The sequence below is a fragment of the Erigeron canadensis genome, chromosome 8 (assembly GCF_010389155.1).
Source record: "Erigeron canadensis isolate Cc75 chromosome 8, C_canadensis_v1, whole genome shotgun sequence".
Classification (NCBI taxonomy): domain Eukaryota; kingdom Viridiplantae; phylum Streptophyta; class Magnoliopsida; order Asterales; family Asteraceae; genus Erigeron; species Erigeron canadensis.
Genome location: NC_057768.1, coordinates 41,221,747 through 41,249,484, shown reverse-complemented (window position 1 = coordinate 41,249,484; position 27,738 = coordinate 41,221,747). Strand labels below are relative to the sequence as shown.

At 32.3% G+C, this 27,738-nt stretch overlaps 1 protein-coding gene across 1 annotated transcript; it reads right to left on the bottom strand.

Annotated features, from left to right (window-relative positions):
- Window positions 1-1,944: 1,944 nt before the first annotated feature.
- LOC122578506 (amino acid permease 4-like) lies at window positions 1,945-5,223 on the bottom strand. The gene is made up of 8 exons (XM_043750480.1): window positions 5,010-5,223; window positions 4,663-4,801; window positions 4,323-4,556; window positions 4,076-4,169; window positions 3,707-3,921; window positions 3,061-3,218; window positions 2,743-2,970; window positions 1,945-2,490 (listed from the first exon to the last, which is right to left on the bottom strand). The coding sequence occupies exons 1-8, from the start codon at window positions 5,055-5,057 to the stop codon at window positions 2,065-2,067; spliced, it is 1,542 nt and encodes a 513-aa protein (XP_043606415.1). The 5' UTR covers window positions 5,058-5,223; the 3' UTR covers window positions 1,945-2,064.
- Between the last annotated feature and the right edge of the window lie 22,515 nt (window positions 5,224-27,738).

Here is a 27,738-nt window from a genome sequence, read left to right as displayed (position 1 = left end):
TCTCAACTAACTAGATCCGCTGTACTCGTAAACGGATCGCCGACTTCTGAATTTAATTGTGAGCGTGGCGTCCTGCAAGGAAACCCACTTTCTCCCTTTATATTCATCATCGCCATGGAGGTCTTCTCAAGTGTCATCAAACAGGCCTCGATTCTGGGCCTGATTGCAGGCATCAAACTCCTAAATTTCGGGCCCACCATCACACATCTGCTCTATGCAGATGACGCGATTCTAATTGGAACCTGGTCCCAAACTCATCTTGCCAACATTGTGAGAATTATGAGATGCTTCTACCTCACCTCCGATTAAAGATCAACCTCCACAAATCATGTTTTTATGGCATTGGCTTGAAACAACCAGAAATCAACCTATCCACCAACATACTCAATTGCCAAAGCGATCATTTCACCATTACCTATCTCGGTCTTATGGTTGGTACCAACATGAATCGAGCATCTAACTGGTCCACCGTGATCCAAACCTTTGAAATCCGTTTATCCAACTGGAAAGCCGCTACCCTCTCGATTGGCGGGAGAATCACCCTCATCCGTTCGGTGCTTGATAGTCTTCCATCCTATTATTTCTCGTTGTATAAGGCCCCGGTATGTGTACTTGAAAAACTTGAAAAAATCCGTAAATCCTTTTTTTGGGTGGCGCTAGTATGTCAAAAAAGATTTCCTCTTGGCAAAGGGTTATTGCTCCAATTGATTCGGGTGGGCTTGGGTTGGGTAACCTTCGTTACAAAAACTTGGCCTTACTAACAAAATGGTGGTGGCGTTTTAAAACTGAACCACACAACTGGCGACGCACCATCTCTGCAATTCACCACTCAAACCGAGAATGCTCACCTGTTCCGTATAAGTCCAATTTGGTAGGAGCTTGGCAGAATATTGCCAAGTTAAACTCCCACCTCGAATGCTTTGATATTTCTTTGCACAGCTTATTTGCATGTTCTGTTGGGAATGGAGCATCCATCAGATTTTAGATTGACAGATGGATTGGCGACGACCCACTTTGTAACACTTTCCCGGATTTATTCAAGCTTGAAAGAAGGAAGGACTGCTATATTAAAGACCGGTGCACCGGGAATGGCTTGTTCTCACAATGGGAATGGGACTGGACTTCGTCACCAGTAACCCCAACTGAACTACATCAACTCAAAGAGCTGCTCACGCAGATCCAAAGTTGTAGACTCACGGGAACCGACGACACCCGGAGATGGACTTGCAACCCATCAGGAATCTTCACAACCAAGTCCATGAAGAACACCCTCATCAAAGCCACGCATGGACCTAACCACTGGATTTTTCCATGGAATCGCCTCGCCCCGATCAAAATCAATATCTTTGGTTCGAAGCTTGAGATGAACTGCCTACCTACAACCGACCTTCTTCTACAACGCAACATCACAATCCCTAGCTCCACTTGTCTTATTTGCAATGCCGGTGAGGAATCTTCTCAGCACCTCTTCTTGGATTGTCCTTTTGCCGACATGTTATGGAGTTTTCTCCTATCATGGTGCAAGCTGCCACTGCGAAAATCTACCGTGATCAAAGAACTGTTTGAGCTTCATAAAGACCCCGCTATTCCCCTTGATAAAGCCAAACTCATCAACCTAATCATCCTCTCATATTGTTGGACAGTTTGGAAGGCTCGCAACAATCGCGTCTTCTCAAATAAAACCACAACATACCGTCTCGCTACCAAAGAAATCAAGACTACAAGTTTTCGTTGGCTTACCAATAGAACAAATTCCGATCTTGAATGGCAAAAATGGTGTTCTTTCAATTTTTAGCATCACCTTGCTCTCATGTGTATAATTATCAGTGTACTTACTAGATCCTTGCTAGTCTTTTATCCAGTTTAATGAAAGTTGAATGTTCAAAAAAAAAAAAAACAAGTTTAATGTCTATACTTTTGTGATGTGTTTTTCCAACAAGAAGATGTAAGAAACATATCAAAAGTCTTATTTAAGTTCAAACTTTCAATGCAGGATTGTGTAGCGTTTAAGCAATACATGTACATGCTAAATACTAGTAACTAAGAAAACAAACATGTTAGAACTTAGTAGCTAGTCTTGAATGGCTTGTAAGTTTTGAGATCTAAGACTACACCAGCTACTGATCCGATAGCAGCAGCTAAAGAAACCAAGAGGCACCCCAAACTAAGTATCTGAAATCCAATCCATTGCCGTGTCCATCTTTTGATCTTCTTTTGAGACATATACATTTCAATGGGGAAGTAAACGGTCAATGGCCAGAACCCTAAGGCTCCTAGCAATCCAACAACGTCGTTGAAGAAAGGCAGCAACATGGCTATGACTGTGGTAATGATCACAAATGTGGTCCTCCACACCAGGCGGAAAAAATTAACCTGAAAAACTCCATAAAATGGAATTGGGAGGTCGTAATCTGCGGTCACAAAATCACTCTTTGACCATCTTTGTGCACTCCATTTCTCGACAAATGCAAATAATGGTTGGCAAAAAACCTAATTCAATGTTCCCAAGTTAGTATAATTAGTAACAACTAATGTATATTACATTTTTTTGTTAATAATCCTTGCTGCATTTATAGTCAAACTATAGGTATGCAATTGTAATATACAATACCATCCTTGACATGTTTTATACATTGTTTGGCTTGATTCTTGCAATTGTTATTGGTATCTTTATGACTTTTATACATACCGTGACTTGAAATGCATATATATATATATATCGATCATATAGGGCGGTGGTACCTGATAAGCACCAACAAGATGCACTGCAATGGCAATATTGGCTATATCAAGTAGCCAATATGGGTCATAAAACCCAAACCCGGTCAAAAGATTCCCTGGTGCCTCATCCCCGAAAGCAGCATAGCCCATACACCCACAAAGCATATAGAAGATTGTCGTGACAAAAATGCTTAAATAAGTTGCTTTTTTCATCGTCTTGTATTCTGCAGGAGGTGATTTAATTGTATCCTGCAAAGAATTATATAACCTGTATTAAGTATCTATCACTGTATATCATATGGTTTAGTGAACCCTAAAATAAGAGTATATAGTTTTTACCTGAATTTCAATAAGGATGATGGAATAAGAATATGAAAAAGCAATAGCTCCTAAAGCTTGAAAGCTCCTCCATAACTTTTGGGTGGCAGTAACTGTACCAACATGCGTTACCGCTCCTATGCTTATCCCGGTCAAGCTCCCTTTGATTTCCTTGTTTGCTACATATTGAAGTACATATAAGTTTATACTGCTAATTGTGTCTTGAAAGGTTCTTTCTAAATACAGCCTTAAAAGTTGTAGATGCATAAAATAGTTGTACCCACTTATCATAAAATCCAGCAGTGGACTTTTGATATGAAAGGCACAAGTTTTTAATCTACTTTAACTATAAGGTTTAGAGTACAAGTTTTTAATCCACGTTAACTATAATGCTTAGGGTTGTATTTAGCATTTTTCATAAATTAATAGGACATCAATCATTGATCTTGTGATATGTATATACCAAGAAAAAAATATCTTGCTTCTACCAATCTTTTTAATAATGCAAACAGTCCCTTTAATTATAAGGCAATATCATGTGCTTTGACTGGACAAGATAAAGAGAAAATAAAGGCTTATTTTTGTAAGATATATGTTCAAGTGTCAATGTATATGATGAATGGTTAAACTTTTTTAAAGTGATATATGTGGTTTCATGGTCACACACATGTCGTTTCAGCTATTCCGAGTGCTAGACCGATAAAAGAGTAAGTGAATGACATGACAGCAGCGACGATAGAGAGCCACCACACTTGGTTGAAATCTGGGATCTGGGAAAATAGTACTTCCATGATCCCAAATGCTATCATATACCCGTTGCTTGACATATGACACGGGTCTTTTCCATGGGTTCTGTGAAAACAATTTGATCTTTTTATCGCCCTGAAAAAGAAGAAAAAGTATTGACAGTTGCACTATATGATCATATGTATTCAATCATTTTTAGCTTCTTAATTTATTAATTAAACTTTAAAAAAAAAGGAGTACTTTTTAGAGTACATTGAAGGCAGCAGGTAATTAAGTTATGATGGCTTACAACATGCTAACAGAAGCTGCAATTGTGTAGCCAATTGCCACCCCAAATAAATTCAGGTATTGTATCATGCCACATATCTTCACTTTACGCCCCCCTGCAAATAGCGCGCACAAAACAATCAAAATGATTAGCCCATACTCTAACTGTGGCAAGATTAATTGGATATAATTGTTGCTGTAATAAAACATGGTTAAACTTCAATGCATATATTATGAAGTTTCATGGTGATGTAGATGAAAATAAGTACCTAAATGAGCCTTGACAGCATCCATGTAAGTATAGCATCTTGGGCCAGTGACAGGGTCACCGGACCTATAACATTGTGATAGAAGATTAGAAGTGTAAAGAATGACCAAGGAGAACATGATCATAATAGTCGGTCCAGCAACCCAACCGAGTTGTCCTACAGCCCATGACAATGATAAGACTCCCGAACCAATAACTGCTGTGATTATATGAGATGATGCAGTCCATAAGGTACCTTCAAATTTACATACATACAGATCACGATATAATTAGCCCAGCCGGCTTCAAGCAATAAAATGAGTTTTAGATGACTACCCTTTACTACTAATTATAACAATTACCGGTACGCTTTAGACGACCATCATCATCAAAGCTCTTTGAATAGTTGGACTCAACATTCATTGATTGGGACTCGGTATCAACAATATCAGTTCGAGCTCCAACTTGTGAATAGTGCATAATATCTTGTCTTTCTTCAAGCTAGCATGCAAGATTAAATAAATCATGAATAGAGGTCATGAAAACATATAATGTTTTTGAATTAAAAGAAAAGTAGTGCACTCCAAACTTTACTTTTTTTCTTTTTAATTTCCATCAAATTTCACTCACAAAAAGATAATCGTGTCTAACAATATTTACCCATCTAAGCAAGTATACATGTACAAAAGTAAATAGTAATAGAACTTACAACTCCATGATGGATTCTTGAAGGCATGGTTCTACTTCTTGGCAGCATTATTGTAAAGGTGTTATTGCAGTGAGGGATTAATAATGGTGATAAAAACTTATAGAGAATTTAATTAAATCCTGGTGATGTTTTATAGCTAGGAGAAACAGTAGTAGTAAAGTAGTAATGAGTATATATGGATGTCAAGTTAAAGAGGGTGCAAATAGTGACAGGAGCCAAGCAAGTCGGCATTGTTCATGTGTGGACGTGTTGATGGTAGGCATACAATATTAGCTAGAGATCTTTTTGATTAACGGAATACTCGCGTGGTTTATAAAAACTTGAATATGGAGATTATCTAAATCAATTTTACTTTCTGATTTCATTTAGTAATAACTAGTTACTTCGCCCCGGGAGACATTACGTTTTTTTCCAAAACCTTATACACGCAGAAGATACACTCGTTTGTTTTTTTGTTTAAACGCATGTCTGAAAATGTATAATCGTGTACACACATAAAATATAGTAATCATTTACATGATCAATTCTATTAATACTTGAAGGAAAAAAATTGTTAATCATATAACTAACTATATATGTTTAATTGAAAAAAAAATGTGGCAAAACGGGAAAAAAAAGAATGAAAACGCACTAAAACTATGCTATTATATATGTGAAATATGAAAAGAAATGAAAAATATCATATAAATCATTGTAGAAATTGTACAAAATAGAAAGACAGATGAACGCGAATACCATATTAACTTTGTACAATATATTGTAAAAAGCAAAAAACAACTTAAAGAACGAAAACTTTAGTTAAAAGTATAAAGTAAAAGTAAAAACGCAAAACAAAAAAACAAACTACACTCATTTGAGAAAAGACTTAACTCTTAGTTAGAAAAAAGGACCTCATTTCCATCCGTTATTGTTACCCGTTAGAAACTCAAACAGATGTTAACAACCGTTAAAAAAGAGGACTACTGCTACAAGATATTAAACAATAGGGACTAATAATGCTGGAAAATCCGTTAAAAACTCAAACAAAAGTTAATGGCTGTTAAAAAAAGGACTATTGTTGCAAACTATTAAACGGCAGAGACTGATGTTGCTGAAAAAGTGTGGCACACGAAATCGAGCAACTCTATCCCTACATTATATAAATCTCACTTCAAAGTTTGTTAGTTATTGTCTATATGGCATGCTTAAAAATGCAAAAAAGCCCAAAAATATTACAATATTGCTCCTTGGAAGGTCTACGGATTAGTTACTTTTATAAGAAGTTCAAATTTTCAAAAACGGATTAGTTATGCTTTCAAGAAGTTCAGATTTTCAAAAATTTGAATATGTAACCGTTCGTGTATTGCTTGTGGCGGTTACTTCCTTGCATGTCTATGTCTATATAAGGCCAATTCCATTCAGTTTTAAGGCATTTCAAAACGTAAACACATAACAGATCAATTTTAGCATGGCTTCACTAAACCATGTTTCAATTAGAAATTTGCGTTCAAATAATAAGCCATGTACGATAACGGTTAGAATTTGCGGCTATGGAAGCAACCTCTATATGGAGATGTTAATAACATAGGTAGTATTGAGATGATCCTGATGGACGAACATGTAAGTATTCATTGTTTGTGAATTTTATTTTATTTTTGATTAGATTACTTTTTAACATAACTTTCTTTCGAATTTATAACTAGCTTTTTAACATTCTAATGTATAAACATTTTCATTTTGACAGTTTGATAAAGTGGTTGTTGTTGCAACAATCGGTTTTATTCCAACCGACCAGTTATGGTATTCAATGTAATGTGTGAACGGTTCTCAAGAAGTTAAGTTGACCGATCTCTACATAGATGCAGTCGACATTATTGATGCTTTAAGGGACAACAAAATGTGGATTTGTTGTTCATGTAACAAGGAAGGAGTTCTCATCAATCCTAGGTATATATTTATATTTCATATTAAAACTCTATAATCATTAAGTTGTGTGGTAAAATTGTATCTCTGTTTTTTTTTTTTGTAGGTTTAATGTGCAAGTTAGGATTGTAGATGCCACTGGTGCTATTGGAGTTAAAATGAATGATTAACAAATTTCAAATCTTATACAAAGAACAGCCTATCAAATTTGTGATGAAAATTATGAGGTATATTTGGTTTATTTTAGTGCTAAATAAGACTTTTCTATGCATTTTAAGTCATTATTTTTTTTTAAATGGTCATTAGTTGTAATAGGAGTACATTTACTTCGCTACATGCATGCTTGAACTGGTGTTAAAGAAATTATTTAAGGTTATAGCGCATCCACATGGGTCTACATATCAAAGTGGGGGAAAATTCATAATACCTATCACATCCCGGTAACCAACATAATCCTTCTTATATGCGCCTACTATGGGCAATCAATTTTATAATTTCTCTCCGGCGTGCAATGTATGCGTTTTAAGCTCTCGTGTATCATTAATAAATCCCAAGGGTATATCTAGCATCCTTCTTCTTTAAATTAATCAACTCATAAGAATATTTTTATTATGTCCAACTCAGTTATATTTATTTATTGATACAATCTTAAAATAAAGTTTAAGAAAAATTATTTAGGGTTGTCCGTGCATCGCACGGGGTCTAAGCACTAGTTTATATATATGTATAGAATTCAGTTTCTTTTATAAGTTCTCTTTAGATTAACTGGGATCATATGGTATCATTCTTCCATAAACGTCTTGTCGGGTGACATACTACGAAGGACTTAAATTATGTTGTTGTTCTCAACTTCATAAAATAGTCCATGCCCAAAGACAGCGTTCTTATGTTTGTTCAATTAAAACCAATGGACCACAGGGTTAGGATTTCTACGCCGATCATTTTCCTATAAGATGTATAGTTTCTTTTTCAATCATAGTACTAATTCGTGGTGTGTTATATATTGGCCTTTGCTCACTGTATCCTTTAGGGTTACTGTTATGCTTATATAAGTTTTCGAAAGTGTCTACTAGCTAATTAAACTTTACATCAACTTTGAGATACAAGTAGTCCTTCTATGAGGGTTTGGCTTGGGTATCCCCAGATTCAAGTCTGAAAAGGTAGGTTACCCCTATTAATCGTCGTGCTTTCGGACAAATTAGTATGGGGTTTTCCCCCATTAGGTATTTGAAATAGGCATTTCTACTTCGAGTGAACTCTCTATCGTGGACCCGTTTAGGAAAAACATATGCTAAACCTCTCGTTGTCGAATCGCGACACGAAGTTTCTAGCGAAATTCACCTTTCCAAAGAAAAAGAAGCTAATTAAACTTTACCTTAACATTTTTATGTTAATCATTGAGTTAATTAATTCCATATGTCAAAATGTTTAAATTGTAAGTTATAGTTCGCAAGGTGTTAATGACTCGTTGCATCTCACCAAATTATAAGCATTTGGATCTTTTCATCTATCCATTAGAAGACATTCAATATCATCCCACGTCAAGATATCATAGAAAGAAACTAATGTGTAACAATCTTATTAGGTCACTCCTTATAGGAGCTACTTCTTACTCACTTCTTCCACTATTCATCAGTTTTCTCTTTCTAAGAACACCCCCTCCTTATACTACCTACTTCTTCCCCACTTCTTTACTATTTATTCACTATTTTATTATTTCATTTAGGTAGAAACTGGAAGCAGCCTTTCTACTTAGGTAGAGGTAAGGTCTGCCTACATCTTAACCTCCCCCATACAGCGTCGAGGTATTGGGGCTCAAAACCCGCGGAAGGCGGCACCGAGCAGTTACTTACTTACTTACTTTTTATTATTTCATTTTACACAAAATTAAAAAAAAACACATTTTATTATAATTAAACAGACATAACATTACTTAAAATAAAAGACAATACAATAATAAAAAAGATAGTACTGGAAAAAAATACACGAAAAAAATAATAATGATACGATTACTCTTCATCGTCATCATCTTTGATTGACATTTTTCCTAATCCACGGTAAGCCATTTCATTGACCCATCACTTGTCGTGCTGTGTCCTACGTTAAATATTTTGAATTTTGAACGTTGGAGGAGCGTCTTTTACTTCAGCTATAAATACTGCCGAAATTAGCAGATATTTCATTTCAAAAATCAAACTTTTATACATCTGCAATGGCTTCTTCATCAAATGCCCCTTGCCGAAAACGACCAATGACTGTCGATCAAATGAATGACAGTATCATGACTGATATCCTCGACCACTGAATGTTCAAAGACCAACTTGTTGAAATTGGTCTAAAACTTCAAGCGAGAGAAAAATGATGTCAAGAAAAAATCAATTATATACAAATGGGGCATTGTACTGAGCTTGAGTGTCAATACTTTACTTATTTGCAGGGAAAGTTTGACAAGATTTAAAAAACTGTGGAAGAAATTGCTTGTGTGGTCATGACCTTGAATGAGTTCATCAACGCTGCCAAAGCAGTTAATATCCAAAAGAAATAAGTAGTCTTTTTTAATATTATGTTGTATGTATGTTGTATGTTTTTCTTTATTAAGTTTGTAATGTTTTTAAAATTATAAATAAACTTATGTTCTTAAATTAAACTTATTTTATTAAAATACTTAAAAACATTACAATAGTAAAAGACAACACACAATTCAAACTGCTAAAACAAACTTTAAAAAAAAACTAAAGCACACTTAATCAAACTAGAAAGTCTATTTCATAATCTAGAACAACTAAAAATGAACAAAGATAAGCTGCCTGAAGTAGTGCTCGTATCTGAATCCCCTGCAATGCTTCTCCCGATATATCTGATGTGCCGTTGCATAATATTGCTCATCATCATCATCATCGTCGGGCCTCTCCTGTGCATTCAACTGCGAGCAAATTGCCTCAAACTGTTTGCATTCCTTCCGAACCCTACTCCAGTGACCTTGAGTTGAGCCTTGCTTTGTGGTCCTCTAGTGGTCTCTGTGTTGAACATTGCAGTAACGTCGTCCCAAAAGGATACGCCGGGATTACTCATTTCACACCTACCCATAACATGATTCGGTCTCCTCAACACCCAACACCTCGACAAACAAAGATCTTTTGATTGAGTCCACACACTTCTAGACATTGTCAATGGAATGGTTTGTGAAAAATGGTTCATGAAATGGTTTGAGGAAGATAAAATAGTTTGAAATGGTAGTGTGGAAGTGGTATAAATAGAAATAGAAAAAAAAAAGGCACAAAGCCGTTTTGTTTAAAAATTAGGGTTCAAAAACGTTTTTTTTAATTTTCCAATGGCTACCAAAAAATCGGGCCCCACTACACTCAAAGACGAACGTCTACAAATAAGAGAAACGGATTGGATGCGGGCCAAGACGCGGCCGTGCTAATGGCGTCTAGTGGTGATGGTGCGTCGGACGTCGGGCGACGCGTCTATAAGGACCGGCCTTAGAGCCACATATATATGATATTTTATATTGCTATCCTGTCCTTAAAATGGAGTATCATTCATGCTCAATCCAAACACTTTTCCTTAAAAAGAATAAGATATTGCTATCTTTAGTGAATTAGATACACGCATCAAACCATTTACATACTTCACTGTTTTTTGTTCTTTGTTTCTTTAAATTGATATATATCCTCTAAAAATCTTCCTATTAATCCTAATGCCCTGAATTCATGAGAAAGATAGACGTATTGTAATTCACTAATGATCTCTTCTAATCACAAATTTTACTTTTACAAATGTCGTGATTATAAAATTAGAATAATTACTAAGAGGTTTTTTCCATAGAATTAAATATTTCGTTGTTTTTTTTTTCACTTCACAAAAACAATGTATCTATCACTAGTTACTAGTTAGCATTCACGGGTTCTATTTAATTTGTAAATTGTACAATAATGAGACATAATGACATATCATTATTATGGAAAATTAAAAGGTCTTTTAAATACGTTGGTGGGTCGTGCTAAAGTCGGCCCTTTCGATAATTGAAACCCAACCGAATTGCCAGCCTTACATTCCGTTATATGTGAATATATGTAACGTCCCGAACGTTTTATTAAACGGTTGACTTGAGTCGTTAAGTCAACAATACGTGTCTGTTAAGCCTTTAAATAATTTAATGACTATATGTGTTTAATGTGTTATACGTGTAAAGCTTTAGTGCCTTAATAATTGATGTGTTAAATTGTTTAAGATATGTTTTATATGCCTTTTGACGTGCTTGAAGTGTTTAATGGGTTGTAAGTATTCTCCATAAGTGTTTTGAGCTAAAAATGAGTCGTTTGAAAGCTTAGGGACTAGTTTTGACTTAGGGTTAAACTCAAAAACGGGTTAAGGGTCTTGTAACCTATCATTAGACTCATAATACAGAGATTATACTCTTCCTTTGAAGCCCTAGTTGTCCCCTTGGTTCCATAGCATTCTATTGTTCGATTTCATCGTTATTCGGTTGATTCGAGAGTGTTTTGATCAAGTTTTTGCATCCTCTTTGTAATCTCCAGGTATCCAAGGTATAATAACATTGATTTTATGTCCTTTCAATCATATAATCAGATCCATAACTGGTCTAGGTTATTGGAAGATCAATTGATGTCAAAAACGTGTGTTTTGATCGATTCGGTAACCTAAAACGTTTGTTATTGTGATGCAAATCAAGAAAGGATTAATCAATGATTTCATTGCATCATTATGGTCTTAAAAGGTGAATTTTGAGGTGCAAAAGTCATTCATAAGGTTTGGGATCGTTTGGGGTGTGTTTGGTTAAGTTTTGGAGGTTAAACAATAAGGTTAAACAAGAAAGGATTAATCAATGATTTCATTGCTACTAAGCTGTTGCGCAACTAGAAAACAGTGACATATAACTGCGACGCAACTTGGTAATATAGCGACAGAATTTTCAAATGGCCATAACTTTTGAACCGTAACTCCGTTTTTGACAAATAAGTTATCCACGGAATCGTGAGAGAGTCTACTTTCTAATGGTAATGCTTTTAAAAGATGATGATGATGTCAAGTTTCCAGAAAGGTTAATTTAGTGAGTGAATGTCGAGTTCCGTCGAGTTATATAAGCCCTTAAGTATTAAATGAACCTCTGATGCATCAAGCATTGTCATGAGTCATGTTTATAGGTATTTGGACTTGAGTCATGACCATAAGTAAGTGAGTACTTGTTAGCTCATTATGTTGTCTAATGATTATAGGTAGTCGGAAATACTTGCAAAGCTCGGTAACTTACGTTATCATTTGTTGTACGCTTCTACGAGGTAAGATACATGACCTTTCTCACGCTGGAGGCACAACAAAATGTGGTTTTCTATAAGTAACCTCTTAATCAGATTATCTTATATGTGTTGGGTTTTCCGGGTTATGCGGGAGGTTATGTGGTAATATATGCATGTTGAAATGATTTATGTTGATATGATGACGTTTAAAGTAGAAGTATATATGTGCATATGAAGTATGATGCTTATAATGACGTTGCTATGATATGTTTAAGATATGTGTTGTTGATAATGTCGTTGATATGCCTGAATGTTGATATGTGATGTCTTGTATGTGGGACTTAAGTATGACATGTCTAGTTCACTAGATACACGTGGGAATTGCTATGAGTTGTGCACGTTAGTGGGATTAAACATTAAAGTAGATATGGGATTACTTAGGTAATGAATATACCTAATGTTAAAGTAAAGTGTGAAATGTGGGAAATTGTTCTAGCCTTAGTTTTAGTGCTTAAAAGTAAGAAAGATAAATACGTGGAAAATGCTATAGCTAAATACGTGAGATTGACGTGGGAAGTGTTAAGCTTAACCCGTACTAGTTGTAATGCTAGTGCGTAAGACGTGGGAAATCGTGCTAGATGTAATGCTAGTGCGTAAGACGTGAGAAATCGTGCTAGATGTAATGCTAGTGCGTAAGACGTGGGAAATCGTGCTAGTTGTAATGATAGTGCGTAACACGTGGGAAATCGTGCTAGTTGTAATGCTAGTGTGTAAGACGTGGGAAATCGTGCTAGTTGTAAAGCTAGTGCGTAATATGTAATGATGTAAAACGTGAGAATAAGTCGATTAAGATAGATATATGAATATGTGAGAAAGATGTACATGTAATTTAAGACGTGGGATTACAAGGTGATGTGAGATTTAATAAGATGTGTTGAGACGTGTGATAAGAACGATGCATACGCACAATTAGGAGTATATGTCCTACATGTGCTATGCATATATGTGCGATATGGTTATGTGTGATATGTAAGACGTAAGATGAAGTCGAATAAGCTGATTAAGATGATAACAAGATATGTGTGGAAGAAGTATATGTGCCTTACGTTGTGAGACCACCATGTGACGTGAGAATATGTGCTAATATGAATACGTGTGACAAGTTTATGCGTGATATGCCAAGATATAATATGAAGTTACGTTTAAGTGGTAAGTCTATGTTGATAGGATATAAGATACTCATTAAGATGTGGGTATATGATAATATGATGTATATGTTGATATGAAATGAAATGTGATGCAATGTGGGAAAAGGGAAGTATGGGTTGATCTATGATAATTGTGAATGAAGTGTAATGTGATCATGTTTTGATAAGTAAAATATGACGAAGTTTTATGAAAGTAAAATGAAGAACGTTTTATCAAAATGTGTGTATCTTACTTAGCTAACTTTATTAGCTAACACTTGCTTTTATGAAAATGTTGTGTCCTTCAGGGTAAGCAGGTTTGAGCTAGGAAAGGATTAGCTCGGTGAGATGGGTAGATGCAATAAAGAAGACTAGCATAGTTTGTTGAATGCTTAGACTTCCCCTTTTAGCCTTATGTCTTGGCTACTTTCGTTCATGATTTATGAACATGTATTAATGATGGCATTTATGTTTATGCCATAACTTGGATTTCATTTATATTGTTTTGATGATGCACGTTAGTAACACCATTTTATAAAGGTACCATCCGGTTACAGATGGAGCAATTTTAAAGTGATCCTTTTCCGCTACTTTTTAAACGCGGTTTGGCAAAGTTTTTGAAATCCATGTTCTTAAAACAACGGGTGTTACAATATATGGCCGAACTAGTGAAATGTTTGTTTCTCGCATGTTTAGTCTACAAGATCCTAGCTAGCTAGCCACCAGCTAATTTCAGATCTCGACTCTAATCCATAAGGACCATAAGTCCATAACTATTCTAATTAAGGTATGTTTGTCATCATTCTAAAAGGAACCAACAAGAAGAAAATTATATAGTCATAGATACCTTGAAAACAAAACTTGCTTGATATAGAAAGTGGAGGTCAACGTATTGATGGAAAAAGACATTTCAACAGAGAGGCCGGTCTTCGACTAGCTTGTTTTAATTGAGTATATATTGGCCATCTTTTTACAAGTGCTCTGGTGACTAAGCACATCATTATTAATACAATCAAATATCAATCGGATCGCTATAGTCATGGTGTCTCACACAGCCTACCATCTGCCTACCTTTCTTTACAATTATCCTATACACACGACTCTTTAATAACGAATCAAATTGGCATTTTCTAGTTTGGTTTAATTTGTCATCCGAAAATAAACATTAGTACATAATACACTAACTTTATCATTTACTTGTCAAGATAAGTTTCCAAAAATTTAATTTTAAGAATCAAGATGAAAAAAAACTCGCATAAATATAGTCATCTTACTAGCTATTGCACGATACAGTGACTAACTCTCATATCAATCCTCCTATATATGAAGGAATAATCGGCACTACAATTGTTTGTTATTAAAGAGAAATATTTGAATGAGTACGAGAGCATGTACCCGCGCAACGCGGCGCTAAAATGATGACGGTGATAGGTCATAAAGTGTGATAGGTCATCGGAGGTTATATGTCATAGAGTGTCATATCCAAATGCCTTAGTCGTACGGGTTCCACCTCGGATTTAAAAATTCGTCGAAAGTATATCGAATGACATCTCTAATGAAAGAGCATGAAATTTTAAGAATACTCATATAATTTTTATAATTTATCAATGTACGGTTTTTGAGATAAAATATTTTGAAAAAATTAGAGGAATAAAATAATTTATGGAGTAGAGAGAAAGTTGTATGCATTGAAGTATGGTACATCATGCATTAATATGTGTATATTGTTGAAATTAAATGTTAAAAATTGAAAAGTAGATTTACTTTATAATATAGTATAGATAAACATTTCAATTCTCTTTTAATTCGTTCGAAGGTTACAAATGGGTTATTAAAGAGAAACATGATCATATTTCACATACCTTGACAAATGGGATTAAGTAATTTTCTATCACAACAAATTCAATATTAATTTTGACAATAATAAATATGTCATTGAAAAAACAAATCCAAATATTTAGTTAGATTAGTTTTATTTCTTTCTTTGTGAACATGATTGCAAATTCTATGGAATCGTTTACGGGGTTGAACCGCTACAAATAACCAAAATTGTAATTATCTATTATACCGTTCAGTTAAACCCTATATTATAATGGCCTACAAGTTTGCTTTCCTGGGCCAATTAATTAACATGGGCTAATGACCGTGAACAATGGACTTAGTGGACTCCCAACTCTCGGTTAATTTAATAATCTAACATTGAGAATTTTGTGTATAATAATAACTTTTGAATAAAGTTTAATACTTTAAACCTTTTTAAGAACTCTGATACTATAAGAATTCTGGCTAACATATAAATATAATTCTGATCAATTCTTTTCATTCTTAGATATTTCATTAAATACAAATAAAAAAAAAAAACCCATTTGGATACATCCTTAAATAAACTCAAAACCGGAGATCGGCTAAATCAATTGTCGGTCATCTTTACCTCTAGCTGTATGTACTAACTGAAGTTCATAAATCTTATTTTTAGAGTATGATTTACGCCAAAAAGTTGAATGTTTTTAAAAAATTATCAATCAATAGCGCATGTAGTATCCTGGCCAAAAAGTTTAATGTTTTTGAAAAAATTATCAATCAATAGCGCATGTAGTATTCTGGTACGTAATAAAAAATTTGATATCTAACTAAATTATTTATTCATTTTGTACTCTTTATATCTATTCAATTCCACCTTAAACTTAAATCTCTGTGTATATATATATATATATATATATATATCTGAGGATGGGAATATAAGGTTGTCGGGTATCTAAGCTTAGGTGTGGAACACTCACATATTGTTTTTTTAATCCATAAAAATCATGGGGCCCATGCATTTATTCATTAAACATAAAATAATAAAATATTAGTATGTGACGGGTTCCACACCTAAGCTTAGGTGTCAGACAATCTTATATTCTCTTTTCCCTATATATATATATATATATATTACCATAAAGTTGAACATCTTGGTTGCTTTTTATTCTAGTTGGACTTGTGTGTTTCCTCTCATTATGATATATCCAATTAGCCATATATAAACCACCCGACAAAATTAGAAATTTTGAATTGGACTATCCGCCTTTACAAGTATACATTTCACATATTTCACATATTGGCTTATTTCTTGCATGTACCATCCTACCATCCATCCGAATCCAATTTAATTATTTACGATCCATCAGTTACAAACACTAATTACACAACCAAACATCAAGTCTTAAACACGCTAAAAAAATGTTCATCAAGTGTTTTACATATTTCCAGACAATATATATTTATAATATAAATTATAAAGAACCTAGCTTGCATCAATATAGTTGGGTTCCTGATGGTTGTGACTTGATGAATGTATATAATTTTATATTTAGTACCTCTTTCCGCACATCCAAGCTAAATAAAAAGTCTTTCATACAAACTACATATAATTATCAGTATATATAGTCATTTGTTTAGAGGTTCAATCTACCAATAAAACTTTTAGCACAAATCTAGCCTAGAATAAGGCTAAAAGGAGTGAGGTATATTTAGGAGTGCGGGATATCCGCTATGTGGCGTCACATAAGCAAGAAAATTTTGGTGGGAAAAGAGGGGAGTGAGGCATATTTAGGATGGGGGATAAATGCCATGTGACATCCATGTTTCACCTAGCATTTTATTTTTTTTTTACTTTTTACATATTATTTTTAACTTTTTTACTTCAAAACATATAACACATCCATATTAAACAAACATTCCACATAATTTAAAAATAAAGTTCATTACATAACAATTTTTAAACAACTTAAACAAACTAAAATTAAACATAATAAAGTTTAATACTTAAACAAACTAAAATTAAACATAATAAAGTCCAATACTTGAACAAATTAAACAAACTAAAATTAAACAAACTAACGATACTTCTCCCTATATTCTTCTTTCGCTTTCTCCATGATTGATCTATCTTCTTCATTAAGATAACCGTAGTCGGTGCTCAACACTTTTTATATAACCGAAAAATATAAAAAGTTACCAAAAAATGAACTTGGCGTGTTTTCTGGTGACGTAATCTCACCAAAACCGTAAAAACCCTTTTGTCGTGGCGCATAGAATGGTGTAAACCCGGCATTTGTGGTGGCGTAGAACCCATTTGTTGGATCAATTGGAACGACATCGCGTTTGATAACATATTAGGATCGTTGACGTCTTGTTGATTTTGATTAGGACGGATATAACGATTATTATTATTGTTAAAAGGGTTATTATTATTATTAAAAGGGTTATTATTATTAAAGTTATTATTATTATTATTAGGAAACATTGTTAAAAAAGAAAAATGAAGAAGAAAATAAAGAACGAAAGAAAGAAAGAGACAAGAACAAATCAAATGGTGTAGTGGGTATATGTATATATATGGTAAATAATTTTGAAAGGTAAAAAAAATGTTTTTTTTAAACAAACTAGCCGTTCCAACGGGTCAATTTCTTGGCGGAAACAAAGTTTGGGGTGAGATATATTTTCCGCCCAAAAGGACTTAGGGGCTTAAATGTTTGGGAGGGGTGGTGTTCATGGCAAGAAAAGGGGCGAGATTCCCCCCTTCCGCCCACTCCGTTTAGTCTAATAACATGTAGCGTGAATTTTGAATTATATATCTATGCTTGCGTAGTTAGATGAAAGCACATGGTTTATATGTACGTATAGGAAGTGTAGTTGACCTCATAGACCATTAGTAAAAGAGTATTAACATATGTAACTAATTTATAAGTAATTTATATACTGTGGTTGACACTTGACACATGAATTTTATTTTATTTTTTTAATTTTAATTAAGCTCTGATATGTAGTGTGTTAACATCAGATTTTTTTGACATATTTATATTTACCAAATTAGTCACATATATCATCTTTTATTAGTAAAAACATGGAAATTTTGTATGCATCCATCAAGACCATCCCCATGAGTATTAAAATTCCAGGCCCTTATACTAGTTATGCATTTATATCGTTTTAAAAAAAAATCTTTAAATGAATAGAATATGATACTCCATATGAAAAAATAAATATAAAAAAATGTATAACTTGAGAGAAGAGGTTGTGTTATACATTTTTTTACAACTTTTCATCCCTATTCTTCATAAACTTTCATTTTATACCTTAAGTGGTATAACTTATCAATTCCCCTAAATTAAGATTTACCATTTCTTTTAATCCTATATATACTCATTTTGTATTTTTATAAAAAATCTTGTCTGTCAGTTAATTTAGTCTTTAATGCTCAACTTTAATTGCTTTTTGGAATATACAAAAATACAATCCTGCAACGAAGCACAAAGAAATATTACTTACAGTAGAAATAATTCATATCCTTAAAAGTAATGTCATAGGTCTACAAGATTGCATTAAAAATGGACAGACATGTTGGTTTTATACAATGTGCACTAGTACAGATTTTTACCATAGAGACCAGATATTTAGGCTATAAATACCGGTAAAACAACTGGTCTCTAGGACTATTGGTCTCTTTTATAGAGACCGGTTGACAACCGGTCTCTATACTAAGTATAAAGACCGGTTCCATTCAAAATAATTGGTCTCTATTATTTATTCCTGCCTTGATCATATATTCCCTCTAAAAACATAGAGACCTCTTTGTTAGTAATTGGTCGGTCTCTATTTTTTTTATTTATAAAAAAAATTACAGCCCAATAATACCTGTTGCTCAACCATCAAAACCAAATCCAACTAAAATATAGCTATATAAATTTTAAGAAAAATTAAAAGAATACTTTAATTGGCCAAAATATAAATTTACAATTAAAATATATGTACAAATAATCCTCCACTAATACTAATAAACTATGAATACAAATAAGAAATAATATACATTGCTAAGCCTCGTCTAATCTTATCTTTTATTCGTATTTGTATACAAGCCGTAACTTTTCTTGAATTTTTCATCCCTTCAATGTAGTGCAACATATAGAAGATAAAACAAAGACAAAATGTTCAAATAAATATGAATAAATTTAGGAAAAGGATACATAAATATCATAGATCTAAAACAAGAAAGAAACAAAGTGGGTAGTAGTTTTACAGTGTAAGTGTGTAACAATGCAGATCCGTCATTGGTGAATCGTTTTCGAATTTATCTAGCGAACCGGAGATCCGCCTTAGATCTGTAAAAAAATAAAAAATCATAAGATCTGACAAAAAAATTTATATGAAATCCATTAAATCTAGATCTAAATATGCAATGGCCACGTTTTAAATGTGACTCTTGTAGTCTTGTTTGCTTGAAACTTAAAAGATGAAAGAAAAACGGTTGGGCTTGATGGTAGATTGAATGGTGTTTTGTGTGTGATTTTAGAGTTTGGTTAGAGAAGGCTGCAAAAAATATGAGAAAGGGTTAAAAGTGAAAGAGAAAACACAAATGAGAGAAAGTGTGGCTACCATAAAAATTGAAAACAGGTTATGGACCGTTGGATGTGCTAATTTGGCAATCCAAGTGATCTTTATTTCCTTAATGCCGTCCGATTATGGCCCGACTACTCACATGTCACATTACCTAACATCATTTTTAGCTTTTATTTTTTACATGGATTATTATTTAAGTACTTAACCTATATTATCATTATTATACTTAGAAATTCATTATCAGATAAAATTTTTCTTGAACTCTACTTATAGGTAATTTTATGCATAATATTAGGATTTTTAATTATAATTGACTAGGCATATTATTGGATAATCAATATATTACTCCGTATTATTTAGAGATTAATATCACTAGCTTTTAAATGATACATATAAACATTATATTAAATCAATACACTGTACGAGGCTGACTGCGAATGTAAATTAAAAATAATTTACAGTTACAGTATTATTCTTAAGGGAAAATTTCATATATATCTTATTTTAAAGACATAATTACATATATGCTTTAGGTGCAAGTTTTTAATACATAAATACAATGCTTTTAAAGCATGTTTTTGACATATATGTAGTTATGTCTTTAAAATATGACATATATGAAAATCTCCCTATTCTTAATCATAAACATCATTTTTTTCATTGAATTTGTTATATTTATGTTACCATGTATCATCTTAATCATCAATTCTAATTCTAATCATTTTTATTTATTTTTTTTAATTTTCTATATGAGTATAAAGATGTTTAAATACATTATATTATGTTTATTAATTCAATGAAAATTATTTTTTTTTCAAATGAGATTGTTTATAGTTTGAAAAGAATTTATTATACTATATTTTTAAATATATATCATAAAAATGGCTTTTAAGACTTATAAATATTTATGTTTTATTAGTCATGGCTTAACACAATTGAAGTATATATTATATTATTGATAAACTATAAATTTTATTGTTTGCATCAGTCGTAATCTGACAATTTTTTTTAATTATCATAAAACATGAACAATAATGTAACTATCAATTATTATATTTTTTAGGATTTAGTGTGCCGAAATGTAACTAACTATGCCCAAAAAGTTATAGTGTGCACGAACTAACGTGTTTTTTATTGTATGCATAAACTTAATAAAAAAGTTTAAATCATGTAACTTTTTGTGACCGACCCATAAAAACGTTAAACGTGGCCTGTTCAAAAAAAATTTATAAATAATGAAACATAATATTTATAAATTATGAAAAATAACTTATGATCTATATTTTCTAAACATAATATAATAAATAATCTCAAATTAAAGATGATAATTATCATTGAATTAATTAATAAAACACATTATTCAAAATATATAAACATCTATGTGCTCATAGTAAGACATAATCATCGAAGTAGAATTAGAATTAGGTTAATTGAAAATATTCTTGCATGTTCAAAACAACTTTGCCTATACTTTTTATTTTAACCAAGTGTTTTTTATTACTCGGTGACGACAACGAGTGGTGGAAGCGGCATTAGCGATAACAACGTGGTTATTATTATAAAAGTAATTGATGTAAAATGAGTCAATTTATTCAGAGAATATCTTCGATTTCAAGATATTAGCTGATAAGCATCTTGGTACTCAGGATATAGGTGTTGAGAATTTCACCCATAAAAGTAACCAAGTTCTTTATCAACTAAGAGAATATATAGTTGATCATATGTGGCACTCTCCTTTGCTCGCCATATCAGTTTTTATTCTACGTATCAGTTTCATATGATTTTGTATTTATAGTTTACCATCTCAAACGCTATTTTATCCTCAGATGTCACCTCATACGCCTACGTGTCATAATATAGCTAAGGTTTTCACTTGCAATAAGAAAAAATCTTGCAGCCTTAAGGATTGAATCAAAGTCTGTTGTATCAAATGAAATACAAAACAAGCCATCTATATAATTGGTTAAGTTTCTTTGATTTTTTATTCCATATATTATATTAATATAAATGGTTATTAATTTATTAACTGGTTATTAATCTATTAAATCTATTAATTAAAGGGTTTAAGAAATTTTGTGATTTCATTAACTTATTAATTTATTAAGTTGTGTTGAAGAGTTAAGAATACTAAAAGTTTGAAAGTTTTGTTATTATCAATTTTGATAACTAATGTTTACTTTAATGATTTTATTATTGAACTTTTTATTTTTGTTGCAGTTCTTTTTAATCGGTTTTAATTGGATACTTATGAAGTTAAAACAATTTATCATTTCTAATTCGAATGAATTTTATTGTGTGAATATTGTTAAAGCTTTTATATTAAGATATATATTGATTATTAAATCTTATTTTCAATTATAATTATTATAATTATCACCTTTTAAAACTTTAATCTAGTATATCTTTACTCCCTTATAAAGGAAATGACCTCATTTTATTTTAGATAATTCTACCTTTGATTTACCAGAATTACCCTTGATTTTTTATGTTTTGCCATTAATGAATTATAATTTACACTATAAACCTTTATTAAATTTTTTTTTTAGAACGGCAAAGTAATTAATTAAAAGACATCTAGCAAAATACTAAATGCCAAAATACAAAGTGAATTATACTAAACCTTTATTTTAATAATTAACACTTTAAGCTCTTATCTTCTAGATTTTCCACTATCACGATTACATCAACCTACACCACTTGACACCGCCACGACGCCACCACCAACAATAGTACCATCACCGACATCACTAGACCGCTTTCCCCACTACCACTCCCGCATTGCGCGGGTATCATCCTCGTTATATATAGACGTAATATATTTAATGTCACATTAAATATATACTCTTACTAATAAAATTAATTTTCAAACTAAAGTATAGAGAGCGGTTGGATGCAAAAAAACTGATCTATATATGTTTAAAGTATAGACTAGTTTTTATGTAGCTGAGTGGTCTCTATATTTGGTGTGTAAGTAGACAACCGGTTTCTATACTTAATTTATGATGGGTCTATTTTATGCTTTAATATAGAGACCTGTTGTAATGTTTAGAAACCACTTTATTAGTAATCAATTGGTCTCTATGCTAATAACTGGTCTCTATGTCAAAAATTTATAGCAGTGGTGCTGATTATCTTATATTATATATGAGTCATCGTTTATTTGCAAATTAGCAAATTTACCACCAAAACAGAAAATGCCTAATTTGACCAACCACAATTCCACTCACCCAACTTCCTTTATGCCAAATCCCATGCAAATCACGTTTAAATTCACGTTTTGTTTTTTTGAAAGGCAGCAATGGATAAATTGCTAACATCCCTCGTGCGTATGTGTCTACGCCGGTTCGACTTATGACAATGTCTTAAAGGGTTTGCTTCTCATTTGTTAGATGAATATAGCATTACTAAGGTCTCCTCACATCATTTGCATGTGTCACGATTCGAACTTGAAACTCCCCAAGAGGAAACCACATTGTGGAAACCCCCTAATCACTGGGCTAACACCCCAATGGCTAAATTCACGTTTTGTTGAGTCAAGATATATAACTAAGGTTCGAAGTTGCAACTTGCAAGTGACTTTCGTTAATAGACTTAGTTTTATTAGGTTATTTCACTATATGGCCCAAGTGTAAAGGGTTTGGGCCCAATCGTTAACTGTTTGTGTACCCAAAACTAGAACACATGGATAATATATATGGTTGATTAAACACAACGTCAAAGACCCTTTTCACACAACTTTAAATCCTTCATTATTCTTGGAAAAAATCATCAAAGTAATTTATATTTTAAATCACAGAAACAAAGAATATTGATAGTATATGGTTATATTTATTTTATTTTTTTGACTTATATTGTTTATTGAGCTGCTCGGAATGATGAAAGAAATATATATCTTCAGTATATTACTTGTCAAAAAAATGCCAATACTAATTAAGTGGTCTATATTTTCGTTTAGTGGTAGTTTGGAACTCATCAGTGATGAACTAATATAATATCAATCAAGAGAGTCAAATTATTACAATCGTATTGTAGTTACTAGCAATACAAAATTTGTTGAGTCAAGGCATCGTAACAATTAGATAATAGAGTATAGATTTAATATAAAAAAATCGTATTATAATCGCCAGTAATACAAAATATAGTTGAGTTAACACATCATAACAATTAGGTAATGAGATTGACTTGAATGCACTTTCTTACCTAGTGGAGATCTATTTAATTAACCATACAAACAAGGAGCTAGTAGAGAGATTAAAGGGTGTTTAATTTCCTCCATCAAACGCAACTTTTTTTAATTTTAAAGGTCAACTTAACATTACTTAACTCAATCGGCCCCTCCTAATCAAATAATTAGTCCCTATATATAAATAGTAAATTCTAGTTCTGCCTTTGACATTAACCAATTATGTCAACCGATTGGCTTATATCAACCTTCTGGTCTAACTCAAGCCTTTGTTACTTCATGATCCGAATTTTGTCAAACACAAATATTACTTAGAGTAATTATTAGATAAATACTAAAGTTAGTTTTTTTTTTTTTAACAAAACTCAAAGTTGTTTTCATATAATTAGGCATATTACTCATTATCCTCTTCGTAAATAGGATATTAGGAAACCAACGCTACAATAATTAAAATGAAGAACGAAAGTTCTATATCATAGACACCATTTACATACTTAACTCTTAAGATCAACAAATCATCTCTAATGGTATGGTATAAATTTTTATCATAATCAAAAAGTAATTATTTTGTTTTTTTTTTTAATGGCAAAAATCATTTTGGGCATCAATCATCATAGTATAGTAGAAAAAAAAATACATACATGGAAAAGTCATTTATATAGAAAGATAAGATAGAAATGAAAGAAAGTTCACTAGCTAATTACTAGTAATTGATAAGGATTAATAAAGTAAGAAGAGTTGGAGGCTGAGATGGCTCATGTGAACCTTTACTTGTAATGATAAGGTTTCAATTAATTTGTGTGTGATTTTTCTTTTCGTTTTATATCATTGGACCCACGTTGGTGGGGTCCTACGCCGCAACTGAGCACATGATCTGACGTAGGCGGCTGCCAACCACCACCCCAAAAGCATAAAAGACAGGAGTCAGTAGTACGTGTTTTGGATTTCGACGTTTTTTCTTCCCCACTATTTCCCCCTTCTTTTTCGACACTTTTAACAACCTTGCCATGTTATTTTGTTTGTGAAGTCGAGAAACTGTCGCTTGAGAAATTCGAATATATCTTTAAAGTTACAGCAAATTATGTCATGTTATTAAGTTAAAAGGAGTCAGGATTCTTTGTGTGATTTATGTGTCATGTTACATTTAAAGTTGTTATTTTAAAATGAAAGGGTAAAAACAACTTATATGTGTAGGAGACTTTAGACATGTTTCAAAATGTTATTGCTTGAAAGTATAATGAAGATAAAAAAATGACGAAGAAGGAGAGAGTAGGGGCGTTCTCATGTGGTCGTCCTAGCTAAGGGGCAGTGTGCCCGGTGATCCAATGACGACTTCCCTTTCACCCCACTTTTTTTAGCCCTATATATATGAGAAAAAAAAAAAAAACAAAACAAAACAAAAAAAAACTTGAGTATGTGTATTGCCTCATTACTCATGAACTTAAATTATGTAATGTTTGTAAATGATACGTTGATATTTCTCCTTTAAAAAGAAAAAAGATAACTTGTTAACCACTTGTCCCATTCGGATATAATAAAGAAAAAAAAGAAACTACAGTTCTCTTTACTTTCATTCCACAAAATTGATTTGGTTGATCGATTAGATTATGTATCTGTTTTACTATACCTTTTGAAACTTTGAAAATATTCTCAATATCATGTAAATTACGAGCAACAATACACTTCTTTTCTTTTATTTTTAATAAAGACGAGAGCAAGTACTCGCGCGTTGCGGCGGTGAGATGGTGGGGTTGATAGGTCATAGAGTGTGATAGCCAAATACCTTAGCCGTATGGGCTCCGCCCTCGGATTTAAAAATTCATCGAAAGTATATCGAATGACATCTCTAATGAAAGAGTATGAAATTTTAAGAACACTCATATAATTTTTATAATTTATTGATATATGATTTTTTGAGATAAAAATTTTTGAATAAATTGGAAGAATAAATGATTTATGGGGAGAGAGAGAAAAAATGATTGGTTGAGATTTGAGGAGAGAAAAAAGATGTTAGGTAAATATATAATTGATATATGGACGTTTTAAAAAAATAAATGTTTGAAACTTAAAATGTAAATAGGTAAGATTTGCTTTATAATATTTTATTAATAAAGATATGCATCATGCAAGTATCAAACTTAAAAGTAGTACAAAATCACTCCTCGAAATGGGGGTAAGTTTTGTGAAAGAAAAGAAATATCCCAACTAATTATATTGTGATCGATGTGGAATTGTGGAGGAAAAGAAATCAGCAACTTGATTGTATTCTAGCTTAACCAATGTTCTTTTTAAGTCTTTAACCACGAACGTTTGTTGCTTGTCGAGCTAGCTAACTTAATTTCATACTCCCCGTTATTTAATCACTATATATATTTCTACTTTTGGTGAACGGATAGATAGATGATGATGATCAAGAAAAGATTAAGCACGGTTATTTTTAATTTTAGTAAAACCATCGAAGTAGTATAACGTGGGACCCAACAAGGGGATATGCAGCATAAACATGTGATGTCTGATGTGGGTGGTAGTTGGGCAAAACCAATATAATATTACTTTAACGTCACAAACAACTTTCTTATCCTTTTTTCCCCCTTTATGTACATACTTCAAAATTATAGCGATAATCGTATATTTATGTTGTTCAGCATATATGTGCCATCTTTGATTTGTTATATGTTTGATTTGTATATGTCATGTAACATTGTAACACGTCTCATTTTCTGCCAGTTTGCAAGTCATATCTAGTTATTTTTTCGTTATTTCTAAAAAAGCTTTATGCTAAACATGAGCTTTGGGTGCAACCTCTTTCAACCCCACTCTTGATTAAATATTACTGTATAAAAATATATATTAACATAAACAATTCATGGAGTACTAAACTAGTGTATCTATATATGTATGTATAATGGAAGGTTCGAATGCGTGAGTACCTAACACCACTGAAGCATACCAAACGCAAATGAGTGAATCTTGAAAAACGACCCTTTCACTTTAAAGTAATGAAGGGACAGTAAAGACGTTTAACTATATATCTTTTTTTTATTATTATATGTGACATTCTGACCCCACACCCACAGGCCACATTCCTAGGTGTTCAAATAAACGTACAGATGATTTATAAGTCAAAAGTATAAACCTATAAATATTTTTGACTATACAGCTAAGGTATTTGGCTATCACACTTTATGATCAATCAATCCCACCATCTCATCGTCGCAACGCGTGGATACTTGCTCTCGTCTTTATTAAAAATAAAAGAAAAGAAGTGTATTATTACTCGTAATTTAAATGATCGATATTGAGAATATTTTCGATTTATAGGTCATAGAGCATCAATAATCGAAAAAAGCTTTCAGTAGCTTTTTTATTTTGCCACCTCAATAATCCATTAGTTTTAACCTATAAAAAAGTTATACACTCAAATGAAATGTTTTTATAAAGTTTTTCTTCTCTCTTAAACCAAAAAAAGCTTTTGGTGAAAGGGTTGAGAATCTTCAACTTTTACCTCAAAAAAGTCATTCTTTTCAATAATAAAAACCTTTTAATAGACTTTTTTACTCAAAAAAAGCTTTTGTTCAACCTCCATTAGAGATGTCCTAAGTTGATTAACGATATAAGTAGTATATATTTACTTATATAAAGTAATAGGCAAACATATATTTATATATATCTTTAATCCACTTAATACATTACTCGTCTTATCATCTATACTATTTTGTAAAAACAATATAGCTCATATGTAGAAAATGTCTAAAATATCTTTAATAATTACATTACAATAATATCAGTTATTTATCTTTTAAAATATTTTC